The sequence below is a fragment of the Gossypium arboreum genome, chromosome 10, assembly GCF_025698485.1.
Source record: "Gossypium arboreum isolate Shixiya-1 chromosome 10, ASM2569848v2, whole genome shotgun sequence".
NCBI lineage: Eukaryota > Viridiplantae > Streptophyta > Magnoliopsida > Malvales > Malvaceae > Gossypium > Gossypium arboreum.
The window spans coordinates 123,278,846-123,299,686 of record NC_069079.1 but is presented as its reverse complement, the minus strand read 5'-3'; the positions used below and the strand labels follow the sequence as shown (position 1 = coordinate 123,299,686).

Sequence of the window (20,841 nt, the reverse complement as noted above, 5' to 3'; positions counted from 1 at the left end):
GCCCAAAAATTAGATCTTTGGATTCGCCACGGCACATAATATTGATCGAATCCAAATTTAAGAACCAAAATGAATAAAAAATACAAATTCCAAAATGAACTCAATTATTAAATTAATTTATTTAGAAAGTCTCAACCACCATTATTTATTTCTTGGCCCCCAATTATTGAGAAATCTTAATATTTATTGATGTCATTCTCTATAGCTCCATCAAAAAATTAATTTTTTAATCTTCATTGCTGGTGTGTCATGTTATTTGACTCGATCAATTTTTACTATTCATTTCAAGTCATTTACGTACATAATTAAGAAAGTGAGTAATTTTCATAATATATTAAAATTTTAGGTTCCTTTTAATGAAAAAAATCAATTCCGTATTAGTGGTAACAATCTCTTTAACTCGATCAATTTTTGTTATTTATTTCAAGCATAATTTTTATAATATTTTAAAATTTTAGGTTGATTTTAATGAAAAAAAAAAGTCAATTTCGTGTTGATGTATATTGAAGTTTGTGTTTGTGGTACGTAAACAATGTTGTCTCTCCACTCTTTATTTTGTTATCTCACATCATCAATTATTATCAGCTTTTTCCTTGCACACTTGTCCAAGAATCTAATCCCCCCCAAAATCTATCATTTTGCAAATAAAATTTGTAAATTACCCCCAAAAAGTTTAGCTCTTTACTTCAACCTGTCTACATCTTTATTTACTTCTACTCTACTGAAAAATAAATTATTTTTTCTGGTGGCAATTCATCTGTGGTCATGTATTGAATGATCATTCCTCCATGTTATTTTCATTATTTGCATCAAACCCAGAAATGGGTTCCACAAAGTTTGTTTCTTTTTAATTTTATTTTATTTATACAGTCTTAGGGTTTGGTAGAGGAGAAAAATTGAAGAAAACCAATTTTTCCCTTTCCAAGAATTTGTGAAGTGTTTTTTTTTTTTGCCATGGGTTCAAACTCATTGAAGAACCCTCTTCTGTTCAGTGATGAAGTTGAGCCTGGTTATGTCAAACACTCATATTTTCTGAAATCATCAGTGAAATGGGGTTTAAAGATTGTAATGTGGGTGATTTTCATTGCATGGGTTGGTGTTATTTTTCTATATCCTGGAGAAATTGGTAGTCAATTGGTTGAGAAAATTATTAATGCCACCAACGGATCTGTTTTCGGCACTTCAGGTTTGTTTATCTTACTTCATTCACATATACATATACATGTACATACACATACATATATATTATACTTTGCTTTGTTATTACTCAATGTTTAATTTTGTTTTCCAGGAAGTTTGTTCTTGGTATTCAGTGCTCCAATTCTTCTCATTGCAATCCTTGCAGTAGCTCATCTGATCATCTCTGGTGAACATGTTTTCGAGAAGTATGTCATTTTCCACCTGAACTTGTCTTGTATGTATGTATTTATGTTCTAATGATTTGAAAATTTTGGCATTGTTTACAGGAGTAAGTCCTCAAAGAAACCAAGGTTTCGTTTGTGGACATTCCCTGTTCTTGTGGATGGACCATTTGGGGTTGTGTCTGCAGCTGAGTTCATTGGGATAACCCTCTTTGTTGTCTTCATCATATGGGCGATGTATGCTTACACCTTGCGGAACATTAGCCTCTTGACCCTTTTTGACATTTCTTCTTCAGAAACAGGGTAAAATATCCTTTGATTCTTCGTTTTTCTTGATGTACTTGTGTCTGATGTATATTGGGACCATAATGTTTGAGGATATGTTGATATGATCATCTAAAAGCGCTCTAATACATGGATATATTCATGTCTGATACTCAGATCCCGTGTTTGAGTTACATAGATGCCTATATTATCGATTTCTAGTTTTTATAAATAGTTTTGGGATGCATTAGATGTGATTCCAATGTTTACCAACTTCATTAGTTCCATTACTAGCATCTGAAACTTGTCATTTACTAGCGTAGTTTGTTCATAGAGGGCTAATATCATCTTTCATCTTTTTTCAGTCGATTCATGTTGGAACTTACGGGACTTCGATGCGGGATGTTGGGGTTGCTCTGCTTGATATTTTTGTTCCTCCCTGTTTCAAGGGGTTCGCTTCTTCTTCGTCTTATAGACATCCCTTTTGAGCATGCTACAAGATATCATGTATGGTTGGGACATCTTACCATGATGCTCTTTACACTACATGGATTGTTCTATGTAATTGGATGGGCAATGAATGGAACTCTTGTGAAGGAAGTGAGTTTTGGGTTTAACTCATTCTTTTATGCTTGCTGTATATTTATATATCTAACGTAGATGCCAGCTATGTTACTTGGACACTTCATTTAAAAACAAATCAATATACCTGTGTTAGATGCTTACCCTCTGCATTAGTAGTGACTAACTGTTTTTGGTGTTGATTGTTTCATGCAGTTATTGGAGTGGAAAAGGGTTGGTATTGCTAATTTACCAGGAGTTATCAGCCTCTTAGCCGGTTTGTTTATGTGGGTTACATCGCTTCATCCAGTGAGGAAAGACTACTTTGAGTTGTTCTTCTATACCCATCAACTATATGTAGTCTTCGTCGTCTTTTTGGCGTTGCACGTCGGTGATTTTGTTTTTAGCATAGTTGCCGGCGCGATATTTATTTTCATGCTTGACCGCTTCCTGCGTTTCTGCCAATCACGAACAAAAGTGGACGTGCTTTCGGCCAAGTGCCTTCCCTGTGGAACAGTTGAATTGGTCCTCTCAAAACCTCGAAGTAAGAATATATGTTCACAGCAAATTTATGGTTTCCTTGGGATGTAATCTATTATGACATTGCTGTTTTCTCACACTTTATTGGATTGAAATACGCAGGTTTGCAGTACAATGCTCTCAATTTTATTTTTCTTCAAGTTCGAGAATTATCATGGTTGCAATGGCATCCTTTCAGTGTTTCGTCCAGTCCTCTAGACGGTAAACATCATCTAGCTATTCTCATAAAGGTCCTTGGGGGATGGACAGCGAGGCTGAGAGACAGTATCTTGAGCATGTCCGAGCCTGAACTATCAAAAACCACAATCACAGCTTCCGTTGAGGGACCTTACGGGCATGAAACACCATACCACTTGATGTACATACTCCCATACCTTTCAATATTTCACTTTCTCATGTCCGGATTAAACTTGTAAGTCACCTTCATATGTAACTTGACGTGGTGATCCTGTTTTTGCAGGTATGAGAACCTGATTTTAGTTGCAGGTGGTATTGGGATTTCGCCATTCTTAGCGATCTTAAGTGATATCCTCCATCGCGTTAGTGATGGAAAACCATGTCTACCAAGAAAGATTTTGGTTGTTTGGGCCGTCAAAAAGTCGGATGAACTTCCGCTTCTTTCAAGTATCGACATGGAATCAATTTGCCCATTTTTCTCCAACAAAATAAATCTCGAGATTGATATTTATGTCACTCGAGAATCCGGACCTTCAATGGTATGTCCAGTTTATGCTCAACTCCTCCTTTGCTTTCAAACATAACCATTACCATTTTCTTAAATTTCATCTGCCATTGATGTTACCTGCAGGAAGAAGGGAAGGTTCATGTGGCATCGAGCTCTTCCTGCCCTTTCTCGGGCCGCAGCATGTCGCCGTTGGTTGGCACTGGAAACAACGTATGGTCTGGCCTATACGTTATTATATCAACAGTCGGATTTATCGTGTTAATGGCACTGTTACGGATTTTCTACATAAAGCCATACAATGTATCTACCTGGTGGTACCTAGGCCTTCTTTTCATTGCATGCATGGTCATGAGTGTTGTTATCTTTGGTGGTCTTGTGATCGGTTTATGGCATCTCTGGGATAAAAAGGCTTCTGCGAATGACAAAGATGAAGATATCGACAGGATAAAGGTTGAATCTACTCCAAGTTATGGACCTGTTGAAGACAAAGTTTTGACTCAAAACAATCCCGAAAGTTCAACCATCATTCAATATGGTACCAGACCAGACTTCAAAGGTTAGTTCCATGATAAAACCCCATGTTGAACACATATGTATACAACATTGATACTTGAGTCTCAGGTTTGATTCGTTTTTTTCCCCTTCATTTATGCAGAAATATTTGCATCCACAAGCAGGAAATGGGGGAATGTTGATGTAGGTGTGCTAGTTTGTGGTCCACCAACTCTTCAATCAAGTGTTGCTAAAGAGATCAGGTCACACAACATAAGGAGACAAAAACATGACACCATTTTCCATTTCAACAGTCATAGCTTTGATCTATGAAAATTCATATTAGTCCCTCTTAATTCTTAGCACTACTTGCATAGTGATATGTATATCATGTATGTATATATATGTATATATATGTATGGAGAGATGAAGATGCTATATGTACGTAATATATAGGTGGAGAAAAGGAATCTGCAAATCCATGACAGATGGTTCTGTTTTTTATGGGAATCAATATATTATTTTGATAATTTTAGTAAGTTGCCTGCAATTCTACCCAGTTTATAATGTAATCAAGATTTTATTTGTATATCTAGTTGAAGCATGTGCATTCATAATAAATGTACCATAAAAAAACCCTTATTAAGAATCAGATTATATTTTTTCTATTTACTAAAAAATAAATAAATTAATCTCTATAACAACAAAATGATGCTTGGTGTGTCATGTACCTCATAATGAGGCACAAAGATCAATTTTAATAATAAAAATAGATAAAATTTTTAAAAGAAAGATTAATTCAATCTTTGATCTAACGTAAGGACTAATTTGTTCATTTTTTAATAGAAAGGCCAAAATATAAATTGACTCTTAGTACAGGAGTCTCCATTACTTTTACCATGAAACGACACAAGAAAAGTAATAAGAAGCAGACAAATACCTTAAAACCTATATAATAAGAATTATTAACATATAAAAAGTAAAATACAAGAATATGATATGAATACGCATGTCTTTCTCCATGGTAAGGAGAAAGGGGAAGAAACTACAAAAATGCCTACTGAAAGCAAAAGCTAGCAACTAGATAAATTACTATATAATCTAGCAATGTTCAATATTGACAAGCATAATTTTTTTTTTTTTGGATAAAAACAAGCATAATTGAATGATCTTTAAAGGGACACCCGTTTCTATATTAAAAAGACATTTTAGATACAAGGCTTTCAAGCTCAAATTTACATTAAAAAAATGAATTTGGACAAAAATGAAGAGAAAATAGGACATGACAAAAGGGTGTAGGGATACCGCTTGCATAGTGATTGCCATCTTGTGGCCGCTCGGCAGTAAATCTCGAACATATGAACCTGTTGGTTCTTGGTCTTTAATCTTGATCATCAGTTACCAACAGATTCGATTCTGACATATGAGTAATGGTTTACTTCTCCCTTTAGCTTGGCATTATTCCCTTCGCATTCTCGGAGTGGAAGAAGCAGTGCGGGCTCCTTGAACCGACTGAGTTTCAGGATCATACCTTTGAGAAGCAAGATAGGTGAGGGCAGTGACTACATCCGCTATAAGCGGCCGCATGTTGGGCTGTTCCTGAACACACATTGCAGCTACAGCTAGAGCTTGGTACAAACCCCTCACCGGATATTGGCCCTGAAGTAATGGGTCGGCCATTTGCGCAAATTTCCTTCTATCTTTAAATAGTGGACGAGCCTGTTAAACAACATATAAATTTTACAAAGAGAATCATCTATTAACACGAGCCAGTGCAATATAAAGTGTCTTTGAATTGTTAGCAATATATGGCAAACAAGAGATGGGAATCTTACCCAGGCAACTAGATTTTGCTCACCACCAGCTCTCGAGTTGTCGATAGCTTTCCTTCCAGTAATGATTTCAAGCAAAACAACCCCGAAACTATAAACATCTGATTTCAGTGTAAGCTGTCCAGTCATTGCATATTCAGGCGCACAATATCCATAGGTCCCCATTACTCTAGTCGATACATGAGTCTTATCTCCAACAGGGCCTAATTTAGCCAAGCCAAAATCAGATAGCTTCGGATGGTAGCCTTCACCAAGCAAAATGTTTGAGCATTTTAAATCTCGATATATGACAGGCGGGCTAGCTTTGTCATGCAAATACTCCAAACCTTTTGCAGCACCTGCAGCTATTTTCATTCTAGTATTCCAATCAAGTCGCCTTCTATCAGGAGGTAAATCTGATATAGAAGCAAATAAGAAAAACAATCAACAATCCGAATTGAAAATTTTAGTCTTAAGTATGACATTCAATGATGTGATAGACAAAGGTATAAAGACGAGCATTGCTGTTCATACCATGTAGATGATCTTCCAAAGATCCTAATGGCATGTATTCATAAACCAAAAGTCTCTGATCTCCATCAGCACAATATCCGATTAAGTTGACAAGATTAGGGTGGTGAAGCAGGCTCAACATCAATACTTCAACAAGGAATTCCCTGTTCCCTTGCAGTCCATTAGGATCGAGCTGCTTGATTGCCACAACCTACGAAAAACAGGTGACACAGTTAACGTCCACCGAAATTATTTTGGACGGTTAAGGAACATAGATTTCCAAAACTAAAAGTTCCAACCAATCTAATCAAAACAACCAAAATTAGTAGTTTTATTATCAACTGAAGGCATATAAGACCATTGGATACAATCTGAGCTCAAAGTTGATCACCAAAATCACAAAATTGTTAATGAATACATACTAAATGTCTAACGCAATGGTAATAAAAAAAAAAAAAAAACAGTAACATAAATGATCCATTTCGAGCATATGGAAAGTGATGCTTTTTCATGTACTTGTACTTGATAAAAATTAAAATCTTACGACACACATACTTGATTAGAGCTCTCTAATCGCCCTTTATACACTCGGCCAAAACCTCCTTCACCGAGAAGGCAATCTGGCCTGAAATTCTTTGTTGAAGCTGCCAATTCACGAAACGTAAAAGTATGCGCCGCAATGTGATCCGACCCTCCATCTTTAGTAGCTTCCTTCTTAGTATTTGGTGCAGAATTCACTTTCAGTTTCTCTACCATGACAAGAAAAAAAACAAAAAAAACTCTATATTAATGCTGCTGAAAACAGCCTTTATTATCCTTCTCATATTAATAAACGATATCAACGAAAACCGCGAAAACACGATTCAAGCTTCTATATATATCCTTTTAACATAGCTAACAAAGAGAACCTGTTTCATTAGTAGCATTCTTTCTTTCCATGTTCTTTCAAGACAATTTTAACCTAAACTACAGTAACATGAAGAACCAAAAACATAGTTTTAACTATTGGATTATAAAATCCTACAAAATAATTAACAAAACATGTAATAAAAAGTGGTTTCTATAATATCAGATAAATTAAACTGAGAGAAAGTAAATGAAAAAAAAAACAGAAATTAAAATCTACCAGTCCAACATTTTTATGGATCCCAAACTAAAACATTTATATATAATCCAATAAAAATTTCATCTTTATGGGCTGAAAATGTCCAAAATTCTCATAGTTTTCATACCTAAGAACAATTTCAAGCGAACCCAAGTTGCCATTTCCAACAAATAATTCAACAAACATACTTTTTTTTCTCAAAATCCAGTCAGATCAGACTTAAACATTGAAAACCCAGAAATTTAACAAAAAAATTCAAACAATTAAACAAATGGGTCAAACCCAAATCAAATTGCAGCCAAAATAAATGTGAATTCACACAATAATTGTTTTTTAAAGATCAAATCTTTCTTTTTTTTGGAATGGGTTTTTTAAGAAAAACCTGAAGTAGATGGGATCTGATGATCAAAGTTGTTGGTGGTGGTGGTGTTATTGTTGATAGGCAGCTTCTTCTTTTCATTTTGGTTTGAATTTCCACCACAAATGAACCAACCCATATGAAAACTTTTTATTAGTTGTATTGTCTTCTTCTCTTTCTTACCTCACACAGATGACTAAAACAAGGAGGAGAGAGACACAGAATATAAAGACAGCCAGGAAAGGAGGTGGAAATCAGACCAAACATGGGGAGAGGGAAACAAATGTCTTTTTATATTTTTTAAGGATACATTTATCTTGTCCTATTTTTATGTCCTTTTTACTATCCTGCCCTAAAGGAGATGTTTACCTTAACTTTCATTTTAAATATTTAAAATAAAAAAATTATAATTTAAACACTAGGTTACATAATTTTATTATTTTATTATTTTTTAAAATCACAAACGGCAAAATCAAGTGGCAATATTGAGAGAACCAACTTTTTTTAAACAAAAAAAAAAAAAAACCATGGTTTCATATCCATATGAAAGATGATTGAAGCCTTGTAATCAAAGTAAAAATACCCACTGGATTTGGGGTAAGCCACATCAGAAGAAGTAACGGGCAACAATTGCAAATCCCAATCTTTTTCTATATTGGGAAACTTATCAGAAAACTTTCTATATATTTCAACACTGTCTACAGCTCCAATCAACCACAGTTTCCTTCTATAAACTTCCATTGAACTTGTTAACTTGAGAACCAAAGAAGTAACAAGATCACTTAAGATCCCATCCAAAATCAATCCTTTTAAATCAACTTGTAAAACCACTCCTCTTTCGCCTCTAGACTCATTGCACTTCTCTAAAACAGCTTCCATTTTCTTCAACTTTAACCCCAATATGAATTTGCAGCAGCATCAGAGAGGGAGATGGAGAGGGGGAGAGCGACGCGGTGGTAGGCGTGATGGGGGATTTTTTTTATTTAATATTAACATAAATATTATATTTATTTTATATGTTCATTTGAAATCATTTTATAAATTCTGAAGGTTATTTTTTAAAATTATGGTTAAATTGATATAATAAGTAAAAGTTAAGAGTTTAATTTATTATTATACTAATTTTTTAACTGTCGCGTTAGTTTACTATTATTGATTTTAACAAGAATGACAAAATGATCAAACTATGTAACTTGAGTGCTTAAATTGTAAACTTTTTATTTTGAGTGGTTAAAATAATTTTTTGATAATTTGGTGACTATTTATGTAATTTATCAAACTTTGAAATTGATTAAAATGTGAAAATTTTAAAATAAAGTCTTTGTACTTTTATTTCAAGTCATCTATTTTCTAGATTTTACAATTCGGGTTCATATGTTAATACTATTAAATTCAAATTAATTATAATATAACTTTTAAGTTATATTATTATTAAGTGAATATTTTTATTTTAAAATACACTAATTTTTATAATTTCAAGAATGTCCTTTGAGAAAATTGGATTAAAACCATTGAGATATATTTATTAAGAAAATTTTAAATAAAAATAATTTATATCTTTATTATTATTTATATATGTATTTTTATTTGTTGATTTTTCCTTATTATTAATTATAAAATATTAAAAATATGATTACATATTGAAATACTTTAAAATTAAATATATTTACTTATTTCATAAAATATATATATTTGATTTCAATTAAAATTAAAATTAAAATTTATAATTAAATTTAGATATATTCCTTATAATTGTAATTGTAACTATATCCGTATGCGTAATTTAAACACTTAAATTTTTAATTAAAAATATATTGTGTTTAATATATGATTATATTTAAAAAATAATTTAAAATTTAATAATAATTAACTATTTTATAATTTTTATTTAAATTAATTAAATATAAAATTGAAGATAATAAAATAAATAAAATAATAATTAATTAATATGGGTACGATTGGTTTATTTAAATTTCATTTAATAAATAAACGTTATCAAATCTTTAAAAAAAATGAATATTTTATAGAATTTTTTCCAGGAGGGTTTGAATAATTCTCCTTAATATATAGAATAAGTCTTTGAATATTTTTGACCTAATTTGGTCATTGTGTGAAAAGTTGTGGAAAGACAAAACACAGTGGGAATGCAAGTTGGCCTTCTATATTTTGCATATCTAAGAGCTGGTCTTTGTCTCCTACCCTTACCTAAAAGGTCTTTTATTATAATGGTATTTTAAGAAAATTATAAATAATAATATTATTTAATACATTAAAATAATAGTGAATTTTACCAAATATTACATTTAAAATTAAAAGTTAATGAGAGTTGTTATACAAATAATACAGAGCACACCAGGTAAACGAAGTTCGCCCGACACGTGTGCTCGCCACTTGTCTTAGTTGGCGAGGCTGGGTAACTCCCCAATAGTTTGTCATGATCTGGTGAGCCTTTTATTAAGACACGTGTAACTTTTAAAGGGGATAACGTGTCACTACACATATAACCTAATTACTCATAACATGTCACATTAATAGATCGTATCTTATATATATGTCGATGAATCACAATGGGGAGAAAACAGTAAAACAAACACTTTTATACATGTGAATGCCCCTTTAAACAAATAGTAATAATTTCAATTACAGGGAAGAAGCAGGAGCACCATGATTCATGAATGTGAGAGTCTTCATTAGAGTTATGAAGAAGATATATAAAGCAGAGTAGCTTCCTTACCAGTCAACATTATGATCCTTGCTATTAGCCTATGTAAATGCTAAAATTAGGGTGCCTCAAAAATGGTTAATTAAGGGTCTAATTTTTTTAATAAAAAAACTTAAATGAATTTTTCATACACTTTAATTTAATTTATTGAAAAAATTAGATAAATACTAACGTGTTTAGCACAAGATAATATTTAAAACGAAAAAAAAAAACAGTTAGAACATAATTTAAAACCCGATATACAAAATTTGAAAAGCCTTTATTTGAGCACTTTTAAAAAGTTGAGCCATTATTTAAGTACTTTAAAAATGTTAAAATCTTTATTTGACCATTTTAATCTTTATTACAGCATTTTTATGAATGTTAAGCACTTATATAACCATTTTAAAAGGTTTAATCCTAATGTGAGCACTTTTTTCATTTAATAGTCTTCATATCTATACTATAATTAACTTCCGGATTTAAGCCTTGTTTGATGACTCATTAAAAAAAATAATTCAATTTTCTAGACCTAAGTCTTGTTTAATGACCCATTAAAAATTAAATAGAATAAAACCATTATTTTCAGTTATTTACTTCTTTTAAGCTCATTTGATAATCTATAAAAAAATAATTAAAATGTGTGGAAAATGATAAATAGATTAATGTAAAATTTTCTCAAATATTTTTATTTTATTTATTTTAATATTATCTTTTAAATAATTTGTCTTTAAAATTTTAAAATTACATTTATAAAACAATAATCATATTTTCCAAAAAAAAATCAAAACATATTTTATAGCTTAATTATTCATTACTTAACCTGCTTGATAAAGTATTGAAAAATTAAATTAATATTTTTAAACATATTTGATAACCCACAATAAAAATTAGGAGATAAAATTTTTGAATTTTTTAAATAAAGAAGTGTAGAAAATGATAGAGACCTACTTATCAATCAATAAAGAATTGAACTCAAATTTTTACTTAATTTAAGATTATATTATCATTTATCAAACAATCTAATTATACTTTTATTTAATTTCAAATAATTTACCAAACATATTTTATACTTAAATTTACTATTTATTTTTAAATACTTAACCTTTCAATTTATCAGACATAACTTTTAATTTATCAAACAACTACTTTATTTTATGATACAAAATTAAGTCACACCAACTCAATTTAAAAAAATTTATTAAAAAGTAAATATAAAATTATTATACCATCTAAATTTTTTATTCAAAAACCATTAATATTCTTAATTAAACTGCCCATCTGTTTGAAAATTAAACCATCAAATACTACTAACATAACTTTTCATCATTAGAAAAACTACACTTTTTCTTTTACAACAATCATTATTTCTCAAAAAAAAACAAAAATTAAATATGAAATTATATTTTTTACAAAACGTAAAAATTCTAAATCAAATCTGAAGTGCCGCCATTGGGTCTTTTTCAAAAAAATTCCATATTTATTTTAATTTTCAATTTTTCAACTATTTTTTTTCTATTAAGCTGACATAGAATCTCAACTAAGTTTGGAAAATCCGAATCAACTCTAAGAAAGCAATGAAAAGCCACTCCATGTTGCTTCAAATATCAGTGTCCCACAGGACCCCAAGTATGATTCTTCAAAGAAATGAAAAAACACATGGCCTATATACTCGAATCAGAATGAAATTCTGTCATTTCTACCCCTATGACTGACAGTTTTAGTTCTAACTGATATTTTTACCGATTTAATTTATATTTGGTTTTATGCCACCGATTGAACTAGTCAAAACACCGGTTCCTAATTTAATTAGCCAGTCCAGTACGTCCCAAAATTTAAGTAATAAAGCTGACACGGACTAGCTCTGGATTCTTACAGCCATTGTTCTACAGAAGACCTTACTTCATCTTCTTTAAAAATAGTAGAAAATTGCTTCATTGATCAAGCAACTTTTAAGTGTATATTAGCATCCTAAAAGCCTGTTCATGGACCTCCATTGCAGCTGAATAACACTCTATATACACACACACATTAGCAACATGCTCACGCATATATATGTGTGTGTGTGTTCAAACCACAGCTTATCAAGTCATAGTTTTATAATTCAACCCACAATGATAAAATCCCCTTTTATACGCTCGACATACCACAAATATACAGCAAAATGACAATGGCACTGGCATTAAGCAGATATACATATACTAGTTTCAAAGCAAAACCATTATAGTTAGCTTAAAGAACACAATGCCCCGCATCTCCCAAACAATAACTTACCTAATTTACATATTCTCTGCAATACAAGTACAAAACATGTTTAGCTTTATTTGCATATGCAATGTTTCTCTCTTCTTTCCGGGTTCTTTTATGAAATAAATATGTATGCACGTGTTGTGCATGCAAAGAATGACCGAATTTACCTGCAATTACTTCAGATGATACAACGATGCAAGACATTATGCAGCTGCGGACTGTTTGTCCTCGCGATCTTCAAGATTCAAAGCACAGAGCAGCTTTGGCCATGATTCTGGGATTCCTCCCGGAAGATCAAATTCTAACAACTTCCCACGACTGCGGTAGAAATCCTCTACAGGTCGAGTCTGTATGAAAATAAAATTTGTAATCCTGTTGATAGATAACTAAATTCTAGGAATGCAATTTAAAAAATACAGGAATGGGAATTACCATCGCCTGGTATATACGGAGCCGTTGCTTAACAACTTCTTCAGTATCATCTGGTCGAGTAATAAGCTTAGATGCACATTGAGGAGGGGGAGGAAGTGGAGCCATGTACATTCCAGGCCTCCCGTTCTCTGCCTTGATATCGATACAAGCCACATTATAGTTTCCTCCACACTCACTACAAATCCTTCTTCCAAGACATTTTGCAAGCAATGCTTCTTCTCGAAGTTTCAGGTTAATCACTAAGTCAATGTCTGTCACCCCTTCTAATATTTCCTAGGAAATAAACATGATAAAATAGTAGACTGAAGGGTTAGGATTTACTAGTAATTGGTCAAAATGGCATGGAGCTATTTTACATGATAAACAGAATAGTGCAACCATTATGCTTCCTGACAATATACCAAAAAGGGGGGGCTAGAACACCAAAACAGCATGAAAGTACAAAATGAGAATCTTTTCATTGAAAAGTAAAATGTATCTGCCATGCAGCTGGCACGGATTCAGTGGCAACTGCCACTACCGCTCTCTTTTGTTTTTATTTATAAAAGGTAGTTGAAAAATCCTTCATATTATAAGTCAATTGCCTGCTATGAAACTGAAAACAACTCTGATGCAATTTCATATTAAAAAAAAATAAGCTTTCAATTTGATGAAAAAAATTAGTTAAAATATGTTCTTAGTTCCTGTACTTTGAAAAAATTTGAGATTTAGTCCCTGTACTTAAAATGTTAAAAATTAAATCCTACTCTTTTACTAAAATCATTAAAATTGTAAGTATTTTCTGTCAAAATTGTCAACTTTGAATTTTGACTAGGCTGTCATCATATGATTGACAGAAAATAAACATAATAAGTTCACAAATTTTAACAAAAACTACCAACAACAATGATGATCGGACTAAGATTTTTAAATAGAAAATGTAAAAAGATTGAGTTTTTAACTTTCAAAGTAAAGGGACTAAATCTCAAATTATATACAAGTACAGAGACTAAAAACATATTTTAACCAATAAAATTTCTTAACAAGGTAGCAACTTAGACCATATGAAATCAGCATATTTTTCTTAAGTTGTATTCTGATAAAATGCTATTTTCAGAGTGTATACACACACACACACAAAAAAAAAAAAAAGAATAAAATGCTTGACCATCCAACTTACAGTCATGAGGGGAAAATCTATTAATCATTGAGAACATAGGTAGAAGTTGCATAGGTGTAACCTGGCAATTCTGGACATGATAGATTCCATAACACGAAAAAGTCAACAAAAACACGGTATGGAACATGGCATGGAAAAGAAACACAAAGAAACACGAAAACACAAAAAATGTCAATCTATATAACAAAATTTATTAGCCTGTCAAAAACTAATAAGAAAAATACCTTAAACAAGAACATACACAAATTGCCAGGCCTCATGTGAGTAAATTACTAAGAAACTAACAAAAGCTTTTAGAACCAAAAACAATGACTGGAATTTATACATGCTTCTAGAAAAAGATTCAGTAATAGATATGCAAAGGGATCAATTTAGTACCCAACGGGTATATTTTCCTACCAGTTCTTTTACCACTGCCTTTACTAACATTAGTATTTCCCTGTAAGTGAAGTCAAATTAACCTGTAGCTGAAAGCAAATATTACAGAAAATTATCAAATGAAGAACTTACTGCCTGTCTTACTGTCCGAGGAAAACCATCAAGAATGAACCCTGATTCACCCTTAGCTTCTCCTGCTTCAAGACGTTTGGAAAGTAAATCTATTATAATTTCATCTGAAACTAATTTTCCCTGGGTAACAATCTCCTTTAGCTGCCAAGTGTAATAGTATAAAAAAAAAGTAAATTTGAGTAATAAAAAATAAAAATAAAAAGGAAACAACAATGATGTTTCAACTCCAATTTCTTTCCTCAAACAACAAAAATATCATGACTTTCAAATTCCAATAAAAACACAAACCAATTAAAGCTAAAATCAAACAAAAAAATTACAGGTCCTAACAAGTAACATTCTAAAGCATTTCCTTTATGAATTTATCATGGATCCATTTGCTTATTAATTTTACTAATTGCTTTTGGTCTCGATATAGAACTGAGTAATTTACTTCTTCTGATCTGATATTGGTGCAAACAAGCAAAATTGATAACAATGTTTGTGAAAAACCATCTAAAATGCTGACAAAACACATGTTCTTAATAGTTAGTTCAATTTAAAGGTTTGTATTATCAGGTTTCACGAGTCCACATCAGCATTTAAATGGGTTTCCATTAATAATGATATTAAATTTACTTGTTTTCTTTTTGCAGCTGTCAAACTCTATGGAGTAAATTACTTGATTCTAAAAGTACTACAAAATTGGTAACAATGGTAATGAGGAACAGTCTAAAATGCTGATTTGAACTTCAGGAATCCGACAGAAGATATGTTCTTAATAGTTCCATTGTATTGTTAGATTTTCCCGAAGTCCACATCAGCATCTAGATTGCTACAATTGTACTTTTTTTTTTTTTTTGTTTGCAGCCATCAAACTCCATGGACTAGATTACTTAATTCTAAAGGTACTACCTATATACTTTAACATAAAAATAAAAATCAATATGCATTAAAACAAAACACAAAATTGTTCATCAAACGGACCTGATTAAGTTAAAATGTAACATATACTCGAGTATAATGATCCAAATAAGAAATTTATGCATTCACTTATTTAAAAATCAAAACTTTTAGCTTCGATCGTTCAAAAACATTATCCCACTTAACATGATAAAAGAATTACAAGAAAACTGAACCTTCAATTCTCTAAAACAGCAGTGGATCAAACTATTTAAACTAATCGGTCAAATATATTCTCTTTTCAACATGCATTCATTAAATTTCAACTTTTTTGTAAAAAGGAAATCGAATGACGAAAACCTAACAGAATAGATTAGACCTGAGAAGAAAGGGGACCAGAGGAAGCGAGCTCATCTCGGACAAGATCACCGGTGGCGATGTGAGGAACACCGAGAAGATTCGACAACCGTGAAGCGTAAGTCCCTTTGCCAACACCAGGACAACCTAAAAATACCCACTGGACATTTCTACCCTTCGATTCTCTCTTCAAAGTCCCTAAAACGGCTGGTTTATTACGGTTGTTGAGGTCATTTTGGGGATCGAACGTCGAAGAAGAAGAAGAAAAAGGAGAGAGAGATCGAATTAAGTAAGCGAATGTTGTGGCGGTGGTGGCGTTCGCTGTTGTCGCAGCCGTAGCAGCTCTGGAGCAACGGCTAACAACCGCCATGGGAGAAAAGGGGAAGGGAGAGTGTTTGGCTGTGGGAAAAAAATTGAAAATAAAAACACTGGAAACAAAGAAGAAAAAGAAAAGCTTTTTTGGTTATGTTTCCTTTAACTGAGGAAACGTGGAGAATGTGAAAGAGTTTGACGTTTTATAATTTGCCACGAGGGTTTTTTATTTATTTATATTTTTCTGTTTTAATTAATTTAAAATAAATATATATTTATTTCGTATTTAAATTTGCTTAGAATATTTTATAAAAATAAATAAATTATGTCTTACACGTAAAGAAAATTTTACATAATTTACTGTGTAATAAATAAATAAAAATGAATATCGTGTTGATTACATAATTTTACATAATTTTACATAATTTGGGTTCGAATCATGTTAATTACGTTGTTGTTAAGATTTTATTTTTCTAGCAAATATATTTTAAAATTGATTATTTTAAAGTTTTTTATAATTCATTAAAATATATGAATAACATTTTAATAATATTTGTTGTTAAAAAATTACTTTATAATTTTTCAATTGAATTTATGTTTGGTTGAATCGTAACACTACACGTTAATTAAGTCAAAAGTTTTATATATAGTACAGTGTAAACTACACAAATAGCCATCTAACTATTAAAAATTTTCATTTTAGCCACTTAAAATAAAAAATTTGTAATTTAAATACCCACGTTACATAGTTTGGTCATTTTAGTCACTCCTGTTAAAATCACATACGGCAAGATGATGTGGCAATTAAAAAATTGATATAATCGCAAATTTAACCCTCAACTTTTATATTGATTTAATAATTTATAAAATTTAAAAATATATATAAATTTAAATTTTCAACAATACTTTTTTAAAAAATATTTATGTATTTTACATATTTCTTTGAACTTTTAGAATTAGGATCAAATTGAGAATATTTGTAAAATTTTAGTGTTAATTTTTTAAAATTATGACTAAATCGATATAATAATTAAAAATCGAGGACTAAATTTGTCATTATACCATTTTTTTAACAATCACGTCAACTTGCAATTTGTGATTTTAACAAGAATGGCTAAAATGATCGAACTATGTAACTTCGGTGCTTAATTGTAATTTTTTATAATTGGGTGACTATCTATGTAGTTTACCCTATAATATAAAAATTATTATTTATCAATAAAAAAGACTTTACAAGCGGGTTTAGGAGTCCATATGTCTTTTCTTGTATATAATAATATATAGTAACATCTTACATCCACTTGTAGGGGCAAATTTAAAGGGGGCAGACAAGGGCCAAAATGGAAAATTTGCTATACGTGCTCTTAAAAATATTTAAATTATAATTTAATATATGGTTAAATTACACATTGGTCTCCAAAATGAAAAAGTTCTATTAAGTCTCTTCATAAAATAATGAAATAATAAATAAATACAAGATAAAATTATATTTTGACTTTTCAAAATTTATAATTTAATTTTTCATTCTTAAAAATTTATGGATTCGCCTTGCCCACTTGTGGAATTTTACTATTAGACTAGTCAAATGTAGAATAATTATCGTTTTATTAATAATAGTATTGATATTTTTATAATTATTTTTTGAACAATCTCATTATAGGTTGTAAACATATTTGCTTTTTTGACACAATGGTTAGAATTACTCATAGTTTCTCCCGAATGCATAAATAGGAGGATAATATGCTTCAACGTACTCATAACCTACATCCTCCTGCATTGATAACAATATTTATACTAATAAAGCTAAGACTCAATTAGCTTTTTATATCTAATTTTAAACTCAGGCAAATTCTATTAAACATTAAATAAATAATAAAAGTTATTTATATTAATATATATATATATGTTTTTAAATATAATTAAATTAAAATATTTTTATTAGTTAGTAAACTTCTAACCAAAATTCAACCCGCCCCGCCCCCTTAAAATCCATTAAGCAGATTTAAAATTTGTAAAAATTTAAATTAATAAATGTGAAATTACACTTTGTCCTTTAAAAATGATAAAATTTGATTTAATCCTTTAAAAATTATAAAGATATAGATATTAAAATGGTGAAATTACATTTTTGTTATCGTAAAAATATACAATTTAATTTTGACTGTCCCCAAAAAATTATTCTGACTTCACTCGTCAACAATTTAAAAGAATTTTGATTTTGTTGATTGAGTAAATAGTAAAATAAATAAAGTCTTCTTCACAATTAGCTGTAATAAGTAAAATGCAAATCAAGATTTATTGATTAGTTTATATTGAGATTGAGTGTTTGACAATAATTGCCTTTAACTTCTTAGCAATTACCTACAAAATATGGGGTTTTGTTTTGGCTATTTGTTTAATATACTTTCTTGACAATTTGGTTTTTAATCCAAAGAAAGAAACAAAAGTTGGGTATGAGGGTTCTCTTGAAAAAAGTAAAGATTTTGAAAAATTGCAATTTAGTCCTATTTTAAAAGAAAGATTGTGTGTATGTGATTGTACAATTACTGAAATTTGTTAAGCTACAAAATATCTCACCAATTATTTATTCCATTAGAGAAATTATTTCGTTTTTTATGTATATTTTATCTAAAATTAAGAGTACGTCGTTTATAAAAATAACTTAATAACATATTAATAAGATTATTATCAGTTGTCATTCACATACCCTGTAATTCAGTCACGTCAAATCATATTATCGATCTAACAAAAGAACCACTTATGTCTCCAGAGCAAGGACAATTTTTTCCGGCTTCATTTCTCCTCTCCAGCAATTTTATCTCCCTAAACTTTCTTAGCGACTATCTCCTTTCTTCGCGATTTTTCATACTTTTGGGTGAATTTCTATCTCCTTTCCTCCATATTTAGTCCTCAATAATTGGTATGGTAAGTATAAATAAACATGTGTCACTCCAACTCAAATCATTTTTGACAAATAGAGATAAACAAGCATAAGATCCATAAGCTCAAACGTAGTCTCAAACCAATTACAAGCCGATATACTGCAGTCATTCCCTCAATTATAGCAGTAGCCAACCGTCACTATTACTCATATTACACAAATTACATGTAGTACCTCCACTCAGATGCTACACTCAACACCCAAATCACCTCCTCAAAATCACCCTTTCACCGTAATAATATTTATTGTTTGTTTAAAAACAATGGTATTTAGCTTTACATACAATATAGATATTATACTTGTCATTGAAATAATAATAATAAAATTCACAAACAAATTTAGGAGGTTGATATATATATATATATATATTGTTATTTTTATTTTATAAAAATGTAATGATATTTTTACATTAATCTTAATTTCTTAAGTTCGGGTCAAGAGTTGAAAGTTATGTTAACTCCGTGAAATTATTTAAAATAAAATATAAATTGTTAAAATTACAATTAAATAAAAAAATATCAGAGAAATAGTAAAAATTATTATATTGAGATGAAGTGTTTGATGTAAAAGTTGCCTAACTTCTTAGCATTTTGACTATTTTTGTCTGAATATTCTTTCTTGACAAATTTGGTTCTCAAACCAAAGAACCAAACAAAAATTGCAGTATCACACACTTCCACTTGAAAAACAAAAGTTTCTGCAAAAGGGAAATCCAATCCTTCTTTGTCTTTAATCTATTTTTAAAGTAAGTTTTGGATGTTAATTATTGAAATTAAACGTGAATTTTAGTTTAATATGTAATTTTATATATAAAATGTTAATTTAATTTAATTTTATAAATTATTAATATAGTATAAAATAAAATATATTATTTATATAAATTATTTTCAAATAAAATATATACTAAAATTTTTATTATTACAACAATCATATATATATACACACATTTATAATATGTAATTGAAGTGTTTTTATGTGAATAGGTATAACTATTTATAAACCCGTTGTGGCCTTTGAAAGAGGCACATATATACTTCTTGGTACTTAATATGTAGACATGGAATTGAGTTTTAAGACTTTCTTGTATGTGTTTGGATTTTATTCAAGTTTACGAATTGTTCTATTCGAATAAATGTATTGAATCTTGGGAATATTATTTCTTGATCTTGATCGTTTGCCATATGAAGAGAAAATAACTGTTCTTAAAATAGTTTTCTGAAAACACTTTGCCTTTACAAAATATCAATTTCAGATTCAATCAAAATTTCTTATGCAACAATAACATTATTTTATGTTTGTATATTATATACACAAATAATTATATTCATCGTATAAATAATTTGGTGAAGAAACAACTTAAACCTTTATTTAAAGGTTGAATCCGATTGGACTGTATATTTAATCGTGTGATCATTGAGCACCACATGCCTTCATAGATTAGCTTATTGCCCTTCCTTTTTTTTCCAAGTAGAAACAACAGAATAGGCCGACTAAGATCCTCTTCCCAAGAGAAATGAACTATATTCAAATGATTCCTTTTATCTGAGTACAAAAACATTATAAAAAAATCGATTAGGTCTTAACTCGATTGATATAGATATTATTGT

The 20,841-nt window shown here is 30.2% G+C and overlaps 3 protein-coding genes across 4 annotated transcripts; 1 reads left to right on the top strand and 2 right to left on the bottom strand.

Moving 5' to 3' along the window:
• Positions 1 to 583: 583 nt before the first annotated feature.
• On the top strand, positions 584 to 4,442 carry LOC108465693 (ferric reduction oxidase 7, chloroplastic-like). The gene is made up of 9 exons (XM_017766074.2): positions 584 to 1,186; positions 1,292 to 1,385; positions 1,467 to 1,664; positions 1,991 to 2,225; positions 2,403 to 2,730; positions 2,829 to 3,084; positions 3,187 to 3,442; positions 3,535 to 3,967; positions 4,067 to 4,442. The coding sequence occupies exons 1-9, from the start codon at positions 955 to 957 to the stop codon at positions 4,234 to 4,236; spliced, it is 2,202 nt and encodes a 733-aa protein (XP_017621563.1). The 5' UTR covers positions 584 to 954; the 3' UTR covers positions 4,237 to 4,442.
• On the bottom strand, positions 4,224 to 8,023 carry LOC108465692 (probable serine/threonine-protein kinase PBL7). Its single transcript, XM_017766073.2, has 5 exons — positions 7,715 to 8,023; positions 6,783 to 6,976; positions 6,249 to 6,438; positions 5,739 to 6,130; positions 4,224 to 5,622 (listed from the first exon to the last, which is right to left on the bottom strand). Exons 1-5 carry the CDS (start codon positions 7,827 to 7,829, stop codon positions 5,362 to 5,364), a joined length of 1,152 nt encoding a protein of 383 aa, XP_017621562.1. The 5' UTR covers positions 7,830 to 8,023; the 3' UTR covers positions 4,224 to 5,361.
• Positions 8,024 to 12,486: 4,463 nt separating this feature from the next.
• On the bottom strand, positions 12,487 to 16,491 carry LOC108465932 (probable adenylate kinase 6, chloroplastic). Of its 2 annotated transcripts, XM_053019720.1 has the most exons (5): positions 16,004 to 16,491; positions 14,743 to 14,883; positions 13,074 to 13,346; positions 12,809 to 12,988; positions 12,487 to 12,681 (listed from the first exon to the last, which is right to left on the bottom strand). In XM_053019720.1, the coding sequence occupies exons 1-4, from the start codon at positions 16,349 to 16,351 to the stop codon at positions 12,845 to 12,847; spliced, it is 906 nt and encodes a 301-aa protein (XP_052875680.1). In that variant the 5' UTR covers positions 16,352 to 16,491; the 3' UTR covers positions 12,487 to 12,681; positions 12,809 to 12,844. The 2 variants fall into 2 exon arrangements, with proteins under 2 accessions (XP_052875680.1, XP_052875679.1); XM_053019719.1 differs by having other exon boundaries at positions 12,487 to 12,988.
• Between the last annotated feature and the right edge of the window lie 4,350 nt (positions 16,492 to 20,841).

Coding starts and splice junctions, on each gene's coding strand:
- LOC108465693 (XM_017766074.2), top strand. CDS start 955: ATGGGTTCAAACTCATTGAAGAACCCTCTTCTGTTCAGTGATGAAGTT. Junction 1,665..1,990: donor ATTTCTTCTTCAGAAACAGG/GTAAAATATCCT, acceptor ATCTTTTTTCAG/TCGATTCATGTTGGAACTTA. Junction 3,968..4,066: donor TACCAGACCAGACTTCAAAG/GTTAGTTCCATG, acceptor TCATTTATGCAG/AAATATTTGCATCCACAAGC.
- LOC108465692 (XM_017766073.2), bottom strand. CDS start 7,829: ATGGGTTGGTTCATTTGTGGTGGAAATTCAAACCAAAATGAAAAGAAG. Junction 6,131..6,248: donor TTTGGAAGATCATCTACATG/GTATGAACAGCA, acceptor CTTCTATATCAG/ATTTACCTCCTGATAGAAGG. Junction 5,623..5,738: donor AGCAAAATCTAGTTGCCTGG/GTAAGATTCCCA, acceptor GTTGTTTAACAG/GCTCGTCCACTATTTAAAGA.
- LOC108465932 (XM_053019719.1), bottom strand. CDS start 16,351: ATGGCGGTTGTTAGCCGTTGCTCCAGAGCTGCTACGGCTGCGACAACA. Junction 14,884..16,003: donor CTGGTCCCCTTTCTTCTCAG/GTCTAATCTATT, acceptor TACACTTGGCAG/CTAAAGGAGATTGTTACCCA. Junction 13,347..14,742: donor CTCGGACAGTAAGACAGGCA/GTAAGTTCTTCA, acceptor TTTATTTCCTAG/GAAATATTAGAAGGGGTGAC.